Raw genomic sequence first — 22,851 nt, forward strand, 5'->3', positions numbered from 1 at the left:
AATTACACTTTTCCCATCACAGGGTATGCATATATGTGATAGGAGAAAACAAAGTTACTTATTAAACTTGAATTTTAATTTTCACAGGATGAATAGAACACTGTACAGTATACCTATCATCAGAATACAACACCACATTCTATCTGGTACATTGGAAGATAAACATGCTGTATCTGGCAATGCATAAAGATGCATTGCCATATACAGAAAGATAATCAATTATTCTGCAGTATAATTTATTTTTTAATTGTAATTTCAAAACGAGACATGAGGTCAAAGAGTCACTGTGTTCACATATGCAATACATAGCTATGGCTATAGTTGACATTTATTATAAAATAAAGAACATATAGTTTGGACAGCTTGAAAACAATACATTCATACATTTTTTTTTTTTTTGCAAGAAAGAAAAATAAAAAGTGTCCTACCCGCGGACCAGGACTCCCTACTTCTCCTGGCAGTCCATGTGTTCCATGCTCACCCTGTAACAAAATTTTCATGTCACTTTTCTTATGAACATATTTCAACAATGCACATAATCTGATTTGTTGCAATTAGCAAGTTTTTGTAAGCATATTATAAATTTTTAATTCTAATAAAATGTTATTATTATTTTTATTATTAATAATAACAAAAAAATATTATTAACAATTATTAAACATTTAATTCTTCTAAAATGCATGTGGATTATACTAACAGTTAATCCATCCTTAATCCTTACCTAACCCAGAAAATGTAACATTTTACCTAACACAGGACAAAAAACATGATTCCCTTTCTAAACTAGACTCCTAAGAGTCAAATACCCACCTTCATTTCACTCCTTAACTGCTCCACTCAACGTTAGGAATTAGGAAAGGCTATCCTGTGTCAGCTTCCAGTCAACACTTTTTGGTGCTTACGCAGGGCCAAGGACTTTCATTCTGCTCTTTTATGATATGGCTTAGCCAATCTCCAAGCACCATCTCAGTCACATATAAAATGTTATTTACAGCAGTCATTTTACCCTTTAATACATAACCTCCTTTTTCTTACCCTAACTTCAACCATTAGCCCAACATCTGCAACTTGACTGTCACTTTAAACTAATCTTCAACCTCAATTCTAATTACACTTTTTTTGGGGTCCCCTCCGTGGCTAATCTCTCATCAGACCAGAGACAGTTGAGTATATGACTAGCTAATAGAACTGGGGATTCAAAATAAAAGAAAGGTAAAATTTTATGCATAGATCTGTCCCTTGTCAGAAGTCTTACTACCCACCTCACCAAAATATCTGTGAGCAGTTTGTTTACATTTGCCCTCTAATTACATGGAAAAAAATACACATTAGTAAAAATAAACCACAAATACAGAAGTTATATGGGTAATAAATTTATATCTGAATGAAATGGCTTTCACTTTACAAGTAACATGTTGAGGAAAGATTTATTTTACCTGTTCTCCAGGCACACCATCAATTCCATTCTCACCATCATCTCCCTGAAAAAAAAGAAGGTAAACGATTTTAAATTTAAAATGATGTACATTGTACTTTTTATACTTTATTACTTTATTTAAGTGTCAAAACGCCAATCCACACGCTTTACTAAGTTTCTTCTAATTTACAAAAATGGTGGTGTACACAAATTCAAATGGTCTGCTTTTTAGCACCAGATACAACAAGCATGTTACACCTTTTAAACAAAAGGTATCAGGAATTAAAAGGAAATAATGATATGAATCAAAGAAACAATTATCACAAACCTACAAAATGCAATTATAGTTTACCTTGTCTCCTCTAAGGCCTCTTGCACCCTGTATAAAGGAAAAAAAACAAAAGTTTGTAAATACAAAATACTAAATGGTACAAGGAGTCAAGCTCTATTATTACTAGAACACTGGAACACAGAATCACTAGATTTTGGGATAATGTTAAGACATGACCAAGATCTAATGTATGGCAAGAAAACATTTTAACAGATTAGCCAGGACATGAATTTGATTGATGTAAAGGATTTAGGCAAGCTCGTCCGGCATTCACTGAAAAAAGCAAGACTCTGTCTAATTTTAATTGATGAAATGATCATATCATTTTTTGATACTTAGTGGAGTCAGGCATCAAAATTAAGTAATGTTGGTAACATATCATGCATCCAGCAAACAGCCCGAATAACACGAAGTTGGAAGTTCTTTTATGTAAAAAGTTGATCTATTCAATCAAAAAAAAAATATCTAATTTCTCTTCTATGAAAATGTTTTAGAATATATTGCATTTGGTACTGCTTATATTAGAAGAATAAAAAAAAGCCTTAGAATTTTCACTCAAAGAGAAAGTACCAAAAGAACATATGATCCGTTAAGTGGAAGGTTCATCTCCTTTTAGATTTCAATGTAGATTTCAATGTAGATTTCACCTATTTCTAACTGTAAAAAAAAGTTCTCCTTAGTCCCGATTTTTTTATGTTAACCTTGCTTAATAAATAATAATAAATATGAATCTGTATAGATAGATTTACTTAGTATGATTCTTAGTAATATTCCTCTTTGGCTTCTGTTTTATCTGCAATATTTTGGGAATTTCCTAAAATTACATACTAAATATATATGGGACCATAGGGGTATAGCCAACAACTTCTTTACCTGTCAATTATTGTGTCATGAAAGATGATTAGATAATACAGCAATAATACAAATTTTGCATCATCTATAAAGACTTGCCTTTGGTCCTCTGGGTCCTGGGCATCCATTGTCTCCTCGTGTTCCATTCAGTCCACGTGACCCTCTGTCACCCTAAGCAAAAGGGGTAAGTAATATAATTGTTATTAAAATAAAAACATTGAAAATCTCTACTCAAACTTACCACTTTGACATTAGGTAGTTAACACATTACATAAAATAATGTGACTGCTGAACTTTCTATTGCTAAGAGTGGGTCTACATGAACAGTTTTAAAAACGCATATAAATGTTCCTACCACGTTTATATGCGTTTTTATGCACTTTTACAAGTGTTTTAAAGCTTAACTTTAAAACGCTAAAAAACTTTTACAAACACCGCGAATTGCCGCGATTTGCCGCAATTTTACATAAGCGGTTATAAAAGTTTTACTTTTAACCCTTTCAGGGAATGAGTTCAGGGGTACATAAAACCCCTTACTCATTCCCTGAAAGGGATAAAATATGTTTAAAAATATTGGACGAGGCATTAATGGTAAATTATTTTGCAAAATGTGTGTGTTTTTGTAACTAAATTTTTTTTTTTTACAGGTTATCCCAAGGACAGGATGATTCCCAGGGCTGCAATCCTGACATGAGCACAGCCCTGGGACTTCTCCTGACAGTGAGGGATCACAGGGCACTAGGGGTTAAATGAGGACTAGCCTCTCCATTTACCCCTAGTGCTCTGTGATTGACTGAGGTTTTACGTTTCTCAGCCATTCAGCCGTGTGCCCATTCATCTCTAGTGCTCTGTGATTGGCTGAGAAATAGGAAACCCTCATGACAGCTCAAGCATCATCAGGATTTCCCTTTCCTCAGCCAATCAGGGAGCAGAGCTCTGCTATGCTAACAGCTCCGCTCCCCTGATTACTCCTGCAGCCCGAGAGGAGCTGTGACATGTGTTCTGTATCTGTAATACATGTCACAGCTCCTCTAGGGCTGCAGGAGTAATCAGGGGAGCGGAGCTGTTAGCATAGCAGAGCTCCGCTGATTGCTCTGCTCCCTGATTGGCTGAGGATAAGGAAATCCTGATGATGCTTGAGCTGTCATCAGGGTTTCCTATTTCGCAGCCAATCACAGAGCACTAGGGGTGAATGGAGAGCCTTGTCCTCATTTAACCCCTAGTGCCCAGAGATCCCTCACTGTCAGGAGGAGTCCCAGGGCTGTGCTCATGTCATGATTGCAGCCATGGGAATCATCCTGTCATTGGGATAACCGGTAAAAAAAAAAGTTTAGTTACACAAACACACACGCATTTAATAAAATAATTTAACATTAAGGCCTTGTCCTATTTTTACATATATTTTAACCCTTTTAGGGAATGAGTAAGGTTTTTTTTGTACCCCTGTACTGATTCCCCAGGGTGGGGTGGTGGAGATCTGGGAGTTTCCTTATTAAAGGGGGCTTCCAGATTCCAAAGTCCTGCTAAAAACCTAAACCTAAACCAAGCCTAAAAATGTTTGAAAAAGCCTCCATTGAGTTCAATGGAAGCATTTTCAGGGGGTTTTCCTGCGTTTATCCAGCGTTTTAATTTTTTAAACGTTGCAAGCAACGTTTAAGATAACGCTCAAAAACGTGCCTAAAGGAAATGTCCCCGGGGTAGATTAGCCCATTGGAATGCATGGGGACTTCAAACAAGGGCTTTAAAAGCCTCAGGTTAAACGTTGGGGAAACAGTCCGTGTAGACTAAGCCTAAGATTTTTTTTATATGTAAGTCTAAAAGTTAGTTTAAAAGCTACCTACTATCGCATTGGAGGCCGAGGAGACTAAAATTATTGGTTCTGTACAAAAGCCACATGCATGTAAAACATAATCATGATCTATACATTGATGTTATATAAAACTACAATGTATTTAAAATATGAAAGCATTCCTTTATTACTAAGGAAAGCCTTTGGAAATAGTTATAGTTATAGTCTTTAGAAATATTAGCAAAAAGAAGATATGCTTATCCTAAGTATGAATGCTTTTTCTATCTTAACATAAAAGTTATTGAGCAAATAGCATCATAGCACAAATGTAAAAAGTGAAGTACATGGGTGACATATATGAAAAACATATATGAAAAACTTAATCTTTTTCTTTAAGTTACAGCCAAACTTTGAAGGAAAATGGTGCATATATCTTGTATATTACATTTGTTAAATTAGGTCAATTTCTGTTTGTTGTACATACTTATTCATTAGTAAACTGTCCAACCAAGTAACATGTAGCAGATTTTACTTACCATTCCACCTTCATCCCCAGGGTGCCCTTGAGATCCTTTTTGACCAGGCCCTCCCTTAGTAAGAAAAAAAAAAGAAATTATTTAGTATACTTTACCTATTCATACAAGTATTGGGACAAAATTACATTTTAAGACTACATTATTACAATAGAAGTAGGGACTCAACTCTGTAAAGCAATTGAAATTCATGACCTGTTTTATTAATTTGCCATACCTAATATTTTGATGTGAAGAGCCTGAAACCGCCTACTCCATGCTCTTGTTTCTTTTGACATTATAGTGCCAAGTAATGGAACAATAAAGTATAGCAACTTCTTTTTTTTTTACTTTTGCTGCTGCTAAATTGGGGCAAATTAAACAAGGAAGCAAAATCCCATTTTTTCACCCCAAAATATTGAAATATTCTTTTCCTTGAATTTAGGATTTGTGAACTGAGCCCAATTAGTAGTAAAGTAGATATTTTTTATTTTGTAGATGATCAAAGCAATACCATTTTTAAAATTTTTAAAAACTTTTTTGCACATACATTGCAGATTGGATAAACTTGGATGAACAAAAGGGAAATGTTTTAGCAATTGTGTTCTACTTTTTAAACCGTTTTACTGAATTAGCCAGAGGCAGTGTGGCTTAGTTATCATCATCTACTTTTAAGTAAACAGGTAAAATGCCACATAATATTATCAAAGATTGCTAACATTTATTGGATTTTCCATTCTAAACTTAAATTAGATCTTTAATGAAAACTTTTAGTAAAACAAATTGCCTGAAACATAATTGGTCATTAATTTACCTAATCTGTACTATGTAACTAGAATATACAATCTTTCACCTGAAGGTTAAACCTGGAATCAGAGTTTAACAAGACAAAAAATTGTCTATAATCTCTATTACTTACTATTACTCTATTACTATGTATCAAGAGCCCTCTTCATTTCCAAGGCTATTGGAGGAAAGAGATCTATAAATGAATACTAGCTTGCATCAAATTTTAACCTGCTGACCCCTTTAAAGCTTAAATTCAAATTTAGCATATAGGACCTGATTTATCAAAGCTCTCCAAGACTGGTGAAGATAGATTATCGATTGAAAACCTGGGTGACCAGAAAAACCTGAAAAGAATCTAGTCCTGGATTGAAAATTTTGTCAACTAATAGCAAATGACAAGTACAAGCATGTACATTCATAATCAAATTTATTGTCTTTCATATATCTTCTCAGTAATCCAGCATAAAACCTATATTTTGTAGGTTTACAAATATCAAGCACTACTGCTCTCTCTCCTGGCACATGGTGATTGGTCTTATATCTATCCTCTCCACCAAAGGCTATATGCAGCCCAGTGTTGATATCACCACTACTTTTAGAAGGTAGTATCTGGGCAGTGGGTGCACACAGTGCGTTTGTAATCTATGTGGCTATTAAAGAATATTTTTGAGCAAACAATTGTACAAAACCCCACTTATGAATATTTTTATTGGCCTAATGCATACTTTCCAACTGTATTACAAGAGCCTTTATTTAAAAAAAAAAATAGTATTGCAAACATGTTTGTAGCCAGAGAACATCTGGACGAATTTCACATGGTTACATACTTATCTCTCAGGAAATACTAGTGATTTACCAGACACATACACCATTAAAGATAAATTTAACTCCATTATTTATCTGTACTAGACTGCAGAGAAATACAGGAACAGATCTAACACAAGTTTGCAGCTTGCAATACATTTGTATGTAATATATAATAAATATGTGCAGTTCGGGAATAAAACTCTCCAAACAGGGCAAAACCTGCCAATATTCTGAAACGTGAAAACTGCAAAAAAAAAGGGTGTCCCAAAAATTCTTTGTGCTAAAATGTACAACTGTGAGAAATAAAACATACTGTTAACTTCAGTACATGGCAGGTGCAGTTGTTCTGTATAAATTGTATTCATTACCTAGATTTATTTTATTTGGATGAACATTTCAACTGAAATAAATCAAAACAATAGGAAGACTTTTGATACTATGTTGATTTGCTGGAATCAATTTAAAGCAAAACTTAAAATTAAAAATAAAAAAAATAAAAAAAGGTTCTTCATTGCAGAAAAGACAGGTGATGTCTTTTCTACAATAAAATAAACGTATCCACATTTTTTTAGTTACCCTTTCCCTGCCTCTTCACCAGGTCATCTTCTGGGTTTGGGTCCTTGGCCATCTTGGTTGGCCAGCCGGGGGTGATGTAGCTTCAACACATACACACAGGAGTTCATTGATTCCAGCAAGCCAGGGGTATGCTGGGATACCTGGTATTGTACATGCTCATGTGCAGCTCAGTGTACATTGAAGAAAAGATTGGAAACAGGCAGGACGGTAGTTTGTTTTGTTGCAGAAGGGACATCACCTCTACCTTTTTGTAATAAACACCTGCCTGCTCACATTTTATATTTTGACAGTTTAGTTCTACTTTAATTTGTATTCAAGGTCAAACTGTCTATTACAAGTACTTAAAATACAAATCTCCTGTGTAAACCAAAGGGTTCACAGACCTTAAAGCTGAACTCAAGTTAATAAAAAAATCCTGTTCTGGTACCATTGTATATGAGGTTTTTAAGGGCATTTATAACAGTACTGAACAAGGGGAACAAGAAAAAAGCCAAGTTTTAATCCCCTAGAGTGAATGAGCTTTATAACCTTACTATGGAGTATGAAATACCACTAAAAATTTGAAAGCTGCTCAGTATTCGTCGTCCACCTAATATCCAAATTGAAATCTTTGACTTCACTCCTGATTTGCATGCTTGTCTCACATAAGTGTTCTAAAACACCATGGATAGTTTAGGGTGATTTCCAAAAAAACTCTGAAGATGGACTGGGAAGTAAGAATAAAACTCTGCAATGTTAGAATTCCCATCTTAGATAGTTATTACCACAACAGTTGTCCCTAATGGATGATTCACCCCCATCTCCCATTCTGAGGTCAACCACAGGTTACAATGATCATCAGTACCAACAGAGGGGGTTGAAAATCAATTACAGAGGCACAAACTGTTTTAATCAAAATTTAAAAAAAAATGGCTAACATGCATCAATGCAAAGAACGTATGCAATTATAATCCTAAGTGTAAAAGGGATTGCAGTGACCTCTTAAAATAATGTCTGTCTGGTCAGAGGATTATAGGAAATTTAAATACCACAGCTTCAGACACTTAGCTGTATTTGCTAAAGTTGTAATAAAATATGGTTTTCAAAAGAATGCACATTTGTTCTATTGAATAGTCTCACCTTGGATCCTGGAGGGCCAGGAAGACCACGAGGACCACCTTGCCCCAGGCATTTACAAATGACATTGCAGCATTTTCTTTCAGCAACTGTATCCTATCAAATGAAGAATAAAGTTGAACAGTGAGAAAAAATATAAAAAAATACTAACAAACCATATTTAATGTAGTTATTTAGATATACAACTTACAATTTCCTTTAGCATTAAACTTGGCAAATCGTAAATTCCAACACTTAGTGGCTGTTCATATGAAAATCCTCTTCCAAACTCAATTTCCTGTAATTCTTCAAAATTCTGCACACCTTCCAGTCCAACCAACAATAAACCATCCAAACCTAAATAACAACACGTTAGATGACATTTGTGTTTGCTTGTTCACATAGAGTGTGTGAAACTATGTGGTTACTACTGCACCAATAAATGCAGTCACCTCCCACCACACTTCCTTTAGACCTAGCGGTTAAGCGTCAGAGATATTTGCTGTGAAAGTGGGTCAAAGATACAAATGACTGCCAAACACTGTACACAGAGTACATTCCAGGTTTGCTAGATCACTTAGTTTCACTGATGAAAGTGTATCCTCTTCAGTCTTGGAGAGCTTTAAAAAAATCAGGGCCAAAGTCCCAAACTGTGGACACTACCATGAATACCTGTCAGTTCTTATTACTAAAATGGACTCATTCTTCCTTATGACACGTGATATGGGGAAATGGTAGATCAGCCGCTGGCAGGCAATGCATCAGCCCTGTAAACTCCTTCTGTTTGAAAAAGCTCAAAAATAATTCATCAAAGAAAATGTATTTTCTTTGATGAATTAACTGAAAGTAATTCTAAATCATGAACATTTTTAAGCATCCAACTGGTCGTTTTATGTTTCAGACTTACATTTTTTTACATTCCACTGTAATAACATACACTATATTTTGACTTTTTGGTTGAAGATTATATAGCACAAAATACTATTAAAAATGAAATACAGTGAATGCTGTCAAAGATGAACATGGGATGATAATTTTATTAATGGCTGATGGCCTCTTTTTGTATGTTTACTGGAGTATAACTTTAAAGTGAATGTCTAAGTCATAAATAGTATCTGTGTTATATAACAAATAAAATTATTTTAGGTAATCTAAACCAGATGGTAAATTTGGGTTGTTAAAAACTTGTAATACATAACAACAAAATTTGGATTCAATATTACCAATGCTTGTTTACCAGAAAATGTCTGTATTTGGAAGAACAAAGGCATATATTTTTACTCAGTATTTCAACAGAAAAGCATTACTAATACACAAACCTCAAACCTAAATTACAAATGAATAACTGTTCTATGTGTCAAGCCTTCAGATGTTTTATTACAACATATATAACCCTAACAAATTGCCCAGTTTTCCCAGTAAGTCACCAACAGAGAATCTTTTGCGATTAGGACATCATTGGCAAAAAGTTCAGTGTTCCCAATACTACTCAGAAAATTTCCCTTAGATTTAGTATACCTGTATACTTTTCAGATGTTCTGGACAAGTTTTATTTAGTATATACCTGGCATGGTGCCCTATATGTGCAGTCTATCACTTGATGTTCTAGCCTAACGCAAAGATGTTATATTGTAGATATATTTTTATGAAAAGTGCACAAATTTTAGTTGTCTATTGTTGTGTGCCTGTCTTTGGTCCATGGCAGAGTTAATAAATGCTTAGCATGTTCCTGCCACAGTGTTGTCCATGTGGTGAAATGAACATGTGCTCAAGATGCATTACAGAATATCCTTTGTCCTTAGTACTTTATTGGCAGAATGCATAGTGTACTTGTTCTAAGCCTAGTACTAAGTATTAAGCCAATGCTCCTTGTTCTCTGCCTAGCAGGTTGCCCGGTGTGGCAAATTTGTTTCTGATTTGCTCCAACAAGGGAAGATACATAATAAACGTCCTATTTTTTTAGCTAAAACTTTTGTTTTCCAAGTGATCCAGTGACAGCAAGCAACAGCAAACTGTCATCAATCTAGTGGTTTGTAATTAGTTCCTTCTCTGATAGATTCCCTATGGGCCATCACAGAGGTACTTTGGAAAGGAAAAAGAAATCTTATAGGTAAGTTCAAAAGAAAAAGATGGGTTTTAAGGGCCACAGTTTAGTCCGAAATTACAAATTTGACTTATTTTCAAAAACATAGTGAAACATACAGTGTGACATAGCATCATGAGAACCATACATGTAATATGTATGGTACATTTAACATATATTAGGGACCTGATTCAGCACTCTAAGCCTGGAGAAGATATACTATCATCAGTGAAGTTGGGTGATTTAGCAAACCTGGTATGGAGTTCTTCAAATAAATTTGCTAGCAAATGATTTGAATCCTGGAACAGATCGATTCCAGGTTTGCTGGATGTCCCAGCTATACTGATGAAAGTTTATCCTCTCCAGCCTTGGAGAGCTTTAATAAATCAGGTCCTAAATGTAATGTAGGGACTTGTTACTAGTGCCTAGCATGAAACATTCAATTGTGGTTTTTTAATAAACTTTAAATGTTGTGTTATGTAATGTTATGTTGGATCTGTAGCACTAAGAAGATCTTGTATAAATAGGAACAATAATCAAATGAAGCTTTAGGTCCATGTTTCTCATTTACTTATATACCAAAACATCATCTAAATTAGCCCTAATGTTTATCTATGTAATATATTATATTTTTTTTCATTTTTTTTTTTTTTTTTTCTTTTTACAAACCTTGCATACGAAGGCTTTCTGAAGTCTTCTTCAGCGTTGTTACTGAATCATCAAGTCCATCCGTAAAAATAAGTATGATCTAAAAAACACATATGTATCACAAGAAGAAATTATTCAGATTTGTGACACTGTGGCAATGCACAAAGGAAAACTCCTTATAGAGTGGTATGCCTAAAACGAAGTGTCAACTTAAAAAAAAATATGCATGCAAACTTTTATGGAACTACCAAACCACATTAGGAAGCATGTAGACCCCAATAAGTGTACTTTCTATACAGAACAAGTGTTACTTGGATTGCTTTGTTCTAATTACAGATTTACTTCGAGTATTTGCTATTCAGATTTTTATAGAAGGCTAATTTTATAAAGCAAATACTATATAGAAAAACTAGGATAAAATGAGTTTTCATTTAGTTTCTATACAGCATTTACAACCATTTAAAGATAAAAGCTACAAGATAGGAATCTGAATTTTTGAAACATAGGACAAACCTTTGAAACAAGCTACAGATTACCGCTCCCGTATTTAACAGTCTGAACATTACAAATTTACAGTTATAATTCATTATTGTTCAAATATACAAGAATGTCTAGAGCTTTAGAGTAGTGTTTATACTCTTACTTTTTTAAGAGTTAATGAATACCCTCTTTCACCAGCTCTTGGCACATTTTTAGTTAGATGTACAGACAGACATTTCAGACTTCTATTTTTTTGCTAAAAGATACTTTCTAGGCAAGCATGTGAGTAAAGAAGTATAGGGATTAAAGTTTTCGTTAGTAACATTGCGCTAAATTTATGCAAAGTGCTACACTGTTAAATATGGGCAATTGAAAACACCAGTATTGCTTCAATGTGTAAATGTGTAAGCTGCTTTGTTTTCAAATTTGCAATATTTTTTATTTAAATTCCATAATATTATTAATGTGCATTCCATTTATAGGATGCCTTTGGATTCCCAAGATTCAAAATATATTAGTTTAGTTTGCAAAAGAAAAACTAGTTTATCTTTTAGTCCTTGGCGTTTATAGACATATTGGCAATAAATATTCTGTGACAAAGAGGATCATTCTGAAGACACTACATCATCAACTGAATAAAGGAATGGATTCATTTGACAGTGTCAGTCATGTTGGTTTGGCATATAGTGCATTTAAAAAAGTTCTCTAAATAAACTATTGAATTTGATTGTACATAATGGGCTGGAAAAGAGAAAACCCATCAAACCTGGAATAGATCTGGTCCAGGATTGAAAACATTTGCCAAATAATAGCAAATAAATCTATTCTAGGTTTATTGGATCACCCAGGTTACCCCATGATTTGAATCCAATATTCTCCAGTCTAAAGGAGCTTTAATAAATTAGACCAATCTAAGAACAGACCAGCTCACTCTCTCCACTTGTGTAACTCTCCATTATGCACAGGTGTCCTGTGAATTCTATGGTTTTTCCTCTGTGTTTCCTTTACAGCATTATTACTTGTGACAAGATGAGCAGTGACTGTGACTGTGAGGAGACACTCTTTGGGCCGACAATTCCAGGTGGTGTCTTATGGCAGAAGAGCAAGCTCAGGTGGATTCCCTCTGGTCCCGGCACTCGCAGCAGCATAGGAGTTCTAGGATTTAGTGATCTGCAGTTGCAGCATCTATGTCTCCCTTTAGATGTGTTTTTTTCTCTAGGCATCCCCAGCACTGAGACTGCACAACTGAAGGGGATTTGGCGCTGTGCTGCAGCTGATGAGCAGAGTATTTCCTGAGCAATCCCATGCTGCCATTGGCTTCTGGGACTTTATAGCCTCTCTGCTCTCAGATTCCAGTGCCTGCTGTAGCGTTAGCTGGACTAATCTGTGGTGGAGAGATTCTTATGTGTTTTTCTGTTGCTGACCATTGCCTATTCCCTGACATTTCACTTGCACTGACCTCTGCCTGTGACCCCGACTCTGCTTGTGCCCATTCCCTTGTACCTTGTTTGGTGGACTGATCTTCTGTGTTTGATTTCAGCATGCTTTTGCTGCCTTTTGTGTTTACCTACATACTTTCCAAAAAACTTCTATCAAACCAAAATCAACTCATAACAATTCAGTAAATCAATTATTGGCTGATGGAAGTGTATAAGAAGTATACAAGTATACAAGTAAACAAGTCTCCTAAAATAGCCCTACCACTAGAGATACTGTTTATGCTAAAGGCATGCATGCTAAGCGAAATATAGCATTTGCAAGATTATTACCCTTCAAAGACATAATGATTCTCCAGTTAGTGTTTTCATTTTTTATTCCACAAGAAGTCTTTGTTCATGCATCATCCAGGGTCAGTATCTCTTTCCTGGCCAAGATACTGCCCAAGGGATGATCCCTTACCAGAAAGTGTTACTAAAATTCCAAATCTATCACCAATGGGAACAATATATATAAATATATATATATATATATATATATATATATATATTGCCAAATACTTGCAATAAATCATAGCAAACTAATAGTCAATACAAAATACTTAAATCACCTTAATGCAATATTATGTTGTGTAAATATTAAATTATGTGTGCACAACTATAGTCCAAATTATTAAGTGAATCCAGCTTTTGCAGTTCATCCATAAAAAGTCCCTAAAACAATAACAAGGTAAGAAAAACGAATGGTAGAGGAGTCTGAGATAGGGAATGAGATTTCAGGACAGGATGGTAGAAGTGTAGTAAAGAAACGTAAAAAGACCTACATCCAGTCATCTAGTAAGTGCATGAATTTGGGTAGCACAATGGTGACAGTGCATAGACATTTCCCGAAGATTTCATGTTAATTATCTGTCAAAACTGCACAACAATGTTTTATGGTACTTTATGTATTTTGTATTTACAATTAGTTTCTTATGTTTTATGATACCAATCACTGTACACATGTTTAATAACATGATTTTGCACATAAGTCTAGGTTTAGACCTAGGCTGCCTATGTCAAGAAACTGTCAAGAAAAGTGGCTCCTGGCGACTTGCACCTTGCCAGCTACTCAGTCGCTTGCAGGGCTGAACTGGCTCCTAAAGAACCAGCATCTGCAGATTTGACAGCGGGTGTAAATGGAGCAGAACTTTACTGTTCCCCATTCATTCTCTATGGCGGAGTTTCTTGACCTTTCTAACATGGGGTAAGCCCTTCAATAACTTTAAGGTGTTCAGATAACCCCCACTATAGTTACCACAGTTTACACTGTATTAGCATAGTGGTTTGTGGGAATAATTCCTCTCACATTGCTGGTCATTCTGGTCATTAGGAAGAATGTCAGCACTAAAAATAGGGCAAATGGGCAGCACAGTGGCTCAAAGTTTAGCACTTCTGCCTTTGCAGCGCTAGGCCCCTGTTTTGAATCTCAGCCAGGGCATTATCTGAAAGGAGTGTGTATGTTACCCCTATGTTTGCCAGGGTTTCTTTGCGTACTCCTACATTTCAAAAACATGCAGTTTGGTTATTAGGCTTCCCAAAACGACTGTGTTAATGACATATTACTATGGTTGGGACATTAGATTGTGAGCCCCTCTAAGGGACAGCTAGTGACATGACTATGGACTTTGTAAAGCACTGTGTAATACGTTGGCGGTATATAAATACTTTATAAATATTAAATATGGTTGTAATATAGACATCATGGGTGTCACTTAAACTGACCTGAGAGGTCAGCACAAGTTGCTCATTGCTCAAGGAAACCCTTAAGGAACAACCTCTGGAAAAACCCCTGGTCTTCAACATAACCCTGGTTGAGAAACACTGCTAGTTAGGGCTGCCATGGGTAGAATTTACTTTTTGTGTCTCCCTTAAGGCAGCTGTTCATTGCCATAAGGGAGTGGCAATCACACCAAAACATCATTGTCAGTCCTAAAAATTTAGCCAAATTCTGAATTGCATATTTTTACACACAATCCCATGACTATAACCCAAGGCCAATTTGTAATGGTAACTGTAGGCAACCAGCAGGAAAGGTACTGGAGAGTAGAGATATTTGCACAGGATTCTTATCCTGTGGGAAGTAGCAGGTGGAAGACTCTCACCTGGGAGATAATTGATGAGGAAGCACTCAGGGTGTAGAGATATCAAAGAGCCAGGAGCTCAGTCAGTGGATGTGATGTGCTGGAGACACAGACAGGTGGTCTGTGTGAGTGACTGTGCTGGAGACACAGACAGGTGGTCTGTGTGAGTGACTGTGCTGGAGACACAGACAGATCTTGAGACACAGACATGTGGTCTGTGTGAGTGACTGTGCTGGAGACACAGACAGATCTTGAGACACAGACATGTGGTCTGTGTGAGTGACTGTGCTGGAGACACAGACAGGTGGCCTGTGTGACTGACTGTGCTGGAGACACAGACAGATCTAGAGGCAAAGACAGGGGGCTCTGTGGGAGGAAGAGGAAAAGACCCTAATGGAGAGGGCTTGACAGCATGCAACTCCACAGTGTTCCACAGAAAGAGAGAGAGAGACAAGACTCCACAGAAAGAGGGAGAGAGACAAGACTCCACAGACAAGGTGACTCCATTTTTTCTGCATATTTGAAACTGGACTGTTATAGACACGGGACAGCTGAAAGATAAGTGCTTGTGTGTTTGATGTTTAACCGGCTGACGTTAAGCCTTCCTTTTGGGACAATTTTGTTGTTGTTTTTTTTATCAATAAAACCCTTGTATGGCATCCAGTCCTGCTAGTTGCCTACCATTTGTCAAGCTAATTCCCACATAACATTGACCGTTTTTTCCCTAATTACACTATTGATGTATATCATTATTTAGACTTAAAAAGTTAAGGCCACGTAACAGTACAGACAGTCTGAAAAAATATACTCACTTTGGTTTTCTGTGTAGGCAAAGTCTGCATTTTCTTCCAAAGTGATTCCAGGAAGTTGACATTTAAAAAGCTGTCAACAGACGACTGAACTTCAATGTACTTCCTAAGAATATCTTCATTATATTTTTCAAAATCAGATTCAAAGAGGAATGTGGAATCCTGCCTAGGAACAGCATATCTGAATTGTATGTTTACTGGGGAGCCTGACGTACAGCTCAGGTTGCTCAGGGTAGATATGTGCTGTAACACCTCAGGGAGAAAGCGGTTGAGTTTTTGCTGCAGAATGGATGTAGTAGATGGTCTTATTCTTCTTGAGTAGTCAACAGACACTGTAATCTCTATGTTGCAATCTGTAACAAAAATGTTGGGGTTAGTATTGGTAAAAAGAAAACAAGTGAATATTTTTTTATTGTGAGGCATATATGAAATACTGTGAATGAAAACAAAAGTCAGCCAGAAATGGGAATTATAAACTTTAGGCAAACAGTCTGTTCCCTTACATCAAATGACTGGTCGCTTCTTTTTCAGATTTTGGGAACCACATTTTCATATATGAGAAACAAATCATTTCTTTTTTTTTATACTTTTAGAAGTAAAAGTCCTGCTTAAATATTTTCTATTACCTTTTCATTCCCAGTAGTGTTGCGGTTTGGATTCAGGTACATGCAAAATGTTGAAAGTTAACCTAAGTTAATTCTTTTAAAACACAAAAGGCAATCACCTGCCATCACTGGTACTGTTAATAAACATCGGAGTCAAGGAAAACATCAATAGGAATCTTCCCTGTATGGGTGATTTTGCACCCTGACACTCCCAACCAATAAGCACACTAACATAGGAAATTCTCATGGGTGCATGGTGTAAGAACCAGTCTAATTTCCTTAAAACCATCAACTTATTAAAATGCTATTTGCCTTTTCATTGGCAACAGGCTCACAGGCCCTTGTATAGACTGTTGTATGGACTGGAAGGGGACATGCTAGAGCAATACCACCAGCCAGCAAAAGTACTTATGCACCCTTCTTGAATTTAGTTTAATTTTGTTACCAAACCTGGCTATCTCTAAATTAACGTCTACGCCTAATTAAATTTCCTCAGTGACCAGTATGGGTACCTTTATTCTTATATTAGACAAAATGATGGCATTTGTTGTCATGAACTTAGCCAGGACCTGGCAACAAAGTGAAACAAAATCACAGGGGAACAGAAGAGGATATTCTAACTAATAAAGTTTAACTATCTGTATAACCTAAATGAAAAAAGTAAAAATATAAATTTCTGAGAAAAGAAAACAAGTGTGCCCACCCAACATATACATTCAGTGTTCAGAGTACAACCGGTGATCTCCAGACAGTTGGGGAATTGCAAAAGTAAGTTAAGTTATTTCTGCAGCAGACAACACTGAAGAATTGACTGAAATGTTAAAACCCTTTGGACCTCTTTTGCTAAGTAAGAGCCAAGGCTCCTGATTGTTTCAGTGAATATGACACAACTATTTTAAATAATTCATATATATATATATATATATATATATATATATATATATATATAGAGCATCAAAGACCTCTAAAAGACTGCATCTGATTGCCTCAGGACATATTAATTGTCATTCTTTGATAAGAACCTTTGTCAGTGTTATCTGGTATATAGCAAACCTGTTTGAATGTGATACATTTCCCTATGTTATATCCTTTTAGACACCCTGCAAGTACTGAAAAATAACCAAATATTAAATTATCCAGCAACCAAAGTAGTTTGCATCTAAATTTATATATTGGATCTGCTGCACTTAAAGCCCAAGCAGTTTTTTAAGCCATCTCCTTGGCTTGACTAGAACCACCCTCTCTGCTTATATTTTGGACAGCTGTGCTAAATATGTTTATTTTAGTTTTAGCAATTTCACACTAATTGTTGAAGTGGAAAATCGATTTTATATTGTACACAAACTGAACAAAAAAGAATAAAAAAGAGACTATTTCACTCCCTTCGCAGCAGAATACACCTACCATTTCCTTCCCCATACACTGCGGCATTTAGGTGCCAGGAAGACAGAAAATACTCAAGTATAGAAAGGTATGTGGCTCATTTAACTTAACACTGCTCATGCTTAATAGCTGGCCTAGAACTGTCACAATAGGATAAGGAGAATTATTCACTCATAGTAACTGAACAGGGGAATAAGGGAACAATAAGAATATGCAGCTAAAAATGGTGGAATTCATGTGAATGTATTGCTATTTTGAGGGGTATTATCAGTTAAAAATTAAATACTTTTTTATTGCTTACATTCTGATTTTCTGCAAAAATCCTTAAAAAAATGTATTACTTCTGAAATTACATAAAAATGCAAAAGCTCTCAAAATGAGGATATATATTGTTCAATAGGCAAAGTCACAGCAAAGAAGTCTGGTGCTTTGGCACCACCTAGTGTAATTTTAAATACTACAAATAGGATTGTAACTAAAGTCTAAGACATAAAGGTCTAAAGTAATAGAGTAATAGAGAATATCCACCTATTACAGTGACGAATTAAAAATATAAGTTTGCATTTGCCTTTACAAAAATAAATAAATAACTTTTCAGCATAAATAACTCATTTAAAATTTAAATACTTGAAACCTAGCAACTCTAGAGTTATAATTTATTCCATTGACATTATATTTATGTTCATAGCAATACTATATTATAGAGAGTTTTGGCCAAAGGGCCAAGATGCAGAGTCTAAGCAACAGCCTGGTTTTCTCCACAGCCCTTAGTGGTGAGGATGTTGTGCTGAAGACTTGTCAATTGCAGTCCTTAAGCACACCAGGGTGTGCAGTACAAAGCACAGTATCACATCAGCATGCAGAGAAGAGTCAAGGAAGGCCGGGGTTGAGGCAGGCAGCAGGAAAATGAAATCAGGAACAAAGTCAGGGATCGAGCACCAGGAATCCAGAGGATAGATTCCAGTGACACTGTGGTCACCGAAAACACAGGAGAACACAGGAGGCACAGGTGACACTGGATTTCACCGAAGACACAAGGGAACGAAAGAGATACGGGTGACATGGGGGTCATGCAGACACAGGGGAACACCGAAACATTACAAGGGAACAGAAACAACAGACTGGGCGACACAGGGTTAACACAAGAGCTGGACAGGGAAAGCACTGAAAAGATCAACAAATGTATAGGAAATGCTAGAGGGGCCTCGGCACTGGTGAAGACATGTTGCACAAAGGTTGTGTGTTGTGTCCGAGCCAGCTAAATAGCCAAAGGGTGAATAATAAGTTATTTCCTGATTGGCTGGCGGGAGGGTGATGCTGATAAAACATGGAAGAGCAGGCGTGGCTGTGATCAAAACTGCCCGAATGCACAGGAGAGAGTCGTTTGCGCTTTAGCGAGGAGGAGATAAGTGTAAGCAGTATGGACACTTTGGCATTAGACAATGGCCTACTAATTAACTCATTTAAAATAGAACTGGAAAAAAACAAAAACACTGACAATAGTGTCTACTGCAAATATCAATGTTGGCTATTGCTGTATGGCATTTTTATTTTGCTTTATGCCTTTACTTTCCAGACTATTTTTTACACTATCCAGGTCTAAAAAATAAACATTTCATTTTTTAAATTTTAGGTAAATAATTTGAAATACTGAATATAAATACTTCCAGCTTCCTTAACCAAGCAGAGCTCAAGGCAGATTTTGTGTGCTTACCTATCCATTCATAACTGCTTTGTTAAAATTAGTCAGAGAATCTGAATGAAAACAGCTTTTGCTGTGATCCCCACTTAAAATAACCTTGTTGCTACAGTAAAAAAATGCAACCAGCCTATAAAAGAACATGTTTAATATTTACTTTTTTCATGAGTGCAAATGGAATCCAACACGGTTTGTATGACAAGTATCTGGATCCAATCTGTTCTAGTTCCTTCCAACAGAAGCTACATCACTTCTGTGAGAGCAAAGACTTGACATTTGTTAAAAATTTGAAGTGTTTAACATGTTTTTTACAAGCCAGTTGTGATTTAATTTTTCTCTTGCAAACACATAGTGCTATGCAAATCCTGTGTTGTCTTTTATTCTAAAAACATTCACACTGAAATGCAACATGCGCAAATCAACACAGGAGCCGAGAACTAATTTATACATTTCAAACAAGGTACCTACTGTACATTCCACAATTTGAAATCACACATTACATAGTCCTTACCTTTAGATGGTTCATCTGTTGGCTCGCAGACTTGAGACACAATTTGCCTTTTGATTGAGTCCAAATCTTGAAAGTTTTCAACCATAAAAACATTTTGTGGGTTCCCGGCTATTTGGATAAGCTGAAAGCTATTTTTGAGACCAATTCCAATAGAGAAGATTGTAACTCCATTGCTCCTCAATTCAGCAGCCTCTTCATCTACAGTATCATGAGATTCACCATCTGTCATCACTATTAAATACTGAGGAACATTTTGGTTTTTACGACTTCCATTTGCAGGATCAAAAAACTGTTTGACAAACTTTAAGCCTTTTCCTGTGTAGGTATTTTGGTTTAGCTGGACAATTTGATCAATATGATCTTTCATTTTTAAACTGGAAAAGTGCTCATTCAAGAAGAACTCCTTCTGGGGGTCCTCACTGTACTGGGCCACCCCAATACGCACTCGGTTTTCAGCAATCGTGAAACTCTCTACTATCTCTTTCATGAAAGCCTTTGATGTTTCAAAGTCATTTTGGCTAATACTTGCAGAACCATCAACCAAAAACACAAGGTCAAGCTCTTGATGAGCACAAGCTGCAAACACAGAACAAAACAAATGACTTATCACAGTAAATGATTAACAACTATTTAGAATTATTCTATGCATCATCGCTTGTCACTGGCAATTTCACCCTTCAACCTTCCGGAAGATCCTGAAGAAATACCAGTCTTATACAACTACAAGATACTTTTGTACCCATACCTCTTTAAATTAAACCTATTACAAGGAATATGAAACTCACTTGTTTTTGAGTCATACAACCCCCTCAAAAATATTCATATATGGATTTCTGTAATTAATATGGCTTTCTTAATTTACACACTAGTTGTTAGTCATTGATACAAAAACAACTGAAGTCAGAAGATAAAACAGCCAGGATACCAGCTTTTTCAAAATGAAATCACACATAGCATCTATTTATGGAAGGTTTACTTTTTAGTTGTCTTTAATGTCCATACATTTTGAACATGGTTAACAGTAAAAAAATGTCAGTGACATAAAAGTCTAAATTAATAAAGATCAGAACAGACAGAATCCCACCACCACCAAGCCATTTTTCCCTCTCCCACCCCATGTCTTTCTTCTCTCACTCTTTTACTAGATGATTTAAATAACTTAATATACCTAAAATAACAAGGAGTACATAGTGAAACCATGTTGGGTAATGCTTATTAACATTTTTTTTGAATAGTAGAACACACTTTCTACGCATATTAACTACTGACTATGATGTCCCTCGTTGGGCATTTAGGTATGGATAATTAATTTGTTGTAGTAGTTAGAGCCTGTTACTATGCAAGTTAAAATTTAAATGGTTTTACAACTAGTTTTTAGTGAGCATTTACCTTATTATAAGTTTTTGTACTACAACTCTTATCCAGTATTTTTTCCAAATTTTATTTAACGTTTATTTAAGAGATAAAAGGAAACTTTCATGTAGCAAGTAATTAATGCAAGCAATGACCACATCATAAAAAAATGGAAAATGTATTACCTAATCTACTACAAAGAGAAGGATGTCACCATAATATCACAAGTTCACAGATGTTTGCACAAAATGAACAAAGTAAAAGTTTTCAATAAACAAGTTTGTGCAGAGACAAGAAAAGCCCATGTGAAAAGCCTAGAAATTAAGTATATCCACAAACATATTTATAGATCTGAGACATTGAAGGATGGGGAAAATGTGTACTTGACATCATGAAAATTCAAACAAGTTAACTAAACCCTGAGGATTATTTGCAGCAGATTGTATCATTACAAGGGCAGGGAAACCTCTTGCTTGTTTTTTATATGGAAATTTATATTGTATTATTTTATTCCATAGGTGTGTTTAAATTTATTGGTGGGCATCCATTATAGAATTTGCAGTTTCCTAGAGTAGAATAATAGCTCATGATGCAGAGTTAGTTTAGCAGAAGATAATGTGAGATTAAGTAGGACTTCAGATACACATACCTGAAGAACAAATGGAATGGAACAACCCATACAATTATTTGTTTCAAGGATCTGAGGAATTTGATCTGATGATTTGTTTCTAAAAGATGTTAACTAAAGAAGCATACCCATAGGAGATGTCAAAAATCATTAAGGGTATTGTTATAAAGTGTGCCAATCATCAACTGAGGTTTTTCAAAAAAAATAGTTCAGCCTTGGGAAATATAAATAATAGCATACAATAATGTAATTCATAAGATATCCTTACCTGGTTTGGACTCATCGCAAACAATGTGTGTTATATTGCCATGCAAAGCTTCCAGGCTGTTGTAATTATCTACCAAGAACCATCTATCTGGCTGTCCAGCAATCTTCTGAAGCTCTTCTGGTTTGGCTTTACCCACGCCAACAGCAAAGATTATAAAGCCATTGTTCCTCAAAGATTGAGGAACTGTTTCTAATTTGTGTTGGTCTTCTTTTGTTGTTGCGCCATCTGTGATGAGAATTATAATCCGTGCAATTCCAGGACGCCCACCATAAATTGGATCAAACCTTTCTTGTGTGTACTCTAAAGCTGTTCCAGTATAGGTATATCCTTTAGTACGTTTTAAAGCAAATATAGCCTTGCGGACTTCAAGTTTAGTAGAATATGCTTTCAAAGGAAATTGTTCTTCAGGTGTTGTCCCATAGGTTACAACACCAAACTGGACATTTTCCTTTCCAACCATAGAGTCATTTACTACAGCTTCCATAAATCTTTGCATAATTTTAAACTGGGAAACAGTGATGCTAGAGGAAGCGTCCACTAAAAATATGATGTCTGCAATCTCTGTCCTTTTACATGCTGTAAAACAAAACAAAACACATTATAAATCATTATAGCCAATATTTCCATCATGGACAGAAGATATATAGTGTATAGGAG

The 22,851-nt window shown here is 35.7% G+C and overlaps 1 protein-coding gene across 2 annotated transcripts in view; it reads right to left on the reverse strand.

The window, feature by feature from the left end:
* Nucleotides 1-22,851, reverse strand: part of LOC140331363 (collagen alpha-4(VI) chain-like) — a 104,739-nt gene that overhangs the window by 43,202 nt on the left and 38,686 nt on the right. For both annotated transcript variants that reach the window (XM_072412334.1, XM_072412333.1), the window contains exons 9-19: nucleotides 22,195-22,770; nucleotides 19,946-20,521; nucleotides 15,751-16,100; nucleotides 10,921-10,999; nucleotides 8,380-8,525; nucleotides 8,193-8,285; nucleotides 4,926-4,979; nucleotides 2,700-2,771; nucleotides 1,770-1,796; nucleotides 1,437-1,481; nucleotides 429-482 (exon numbers count right to left, since the gene is read on the reverse strand). In XM_072412334.1, the coding sequence (XP_072268435.1) occupies nucleotides 429-482; nucleotides 1,437-1,481; nucleotides 1,770-1,796; nucleotides 2,700-2,771; nucleotides 4,926-4,979; nucleotides 8,193-8,285; nucleotides 8,380-8,525; nucleotides 10,921-10,999; nucleotides 15,751-16,100; nucleotides 19,946-20,521; nucleotides 22,195-22,770 (2,072 nt within the window). The remainder of the gene's footprint in view (nucleotides 1-428; nucleotides 483-1,436; nucleotides 1,482-1,769; nucleotides 1,797-2,699; nucleotides 2,772-4,925; nucleotides 4,980-8,192; nucleotides 8,286-8,379; nucleotides 8,526-10,920; nucleotides 11,000-15,750; nucleotides 16,101-19,945; nucleotides 20,522-22,194; nucleotides 22,771-22,851) is intronic.

The sequence above is a fragment of the Pyxicephalus adspersus genome, chromosome 5 (assembly GCF_032062135.1).
Source record: "Pyxicephalus adspersus chromosome 5, UCB_Pads_2.0, whole genome shotgun sequence".
Classification (NCBI taxonomy): Eukaryota; Metazoa; Chordata; class Amphibia; order Anura; family Pyxicephalidae; genus Pyxicephalus; species Pyxicephalus adspersus.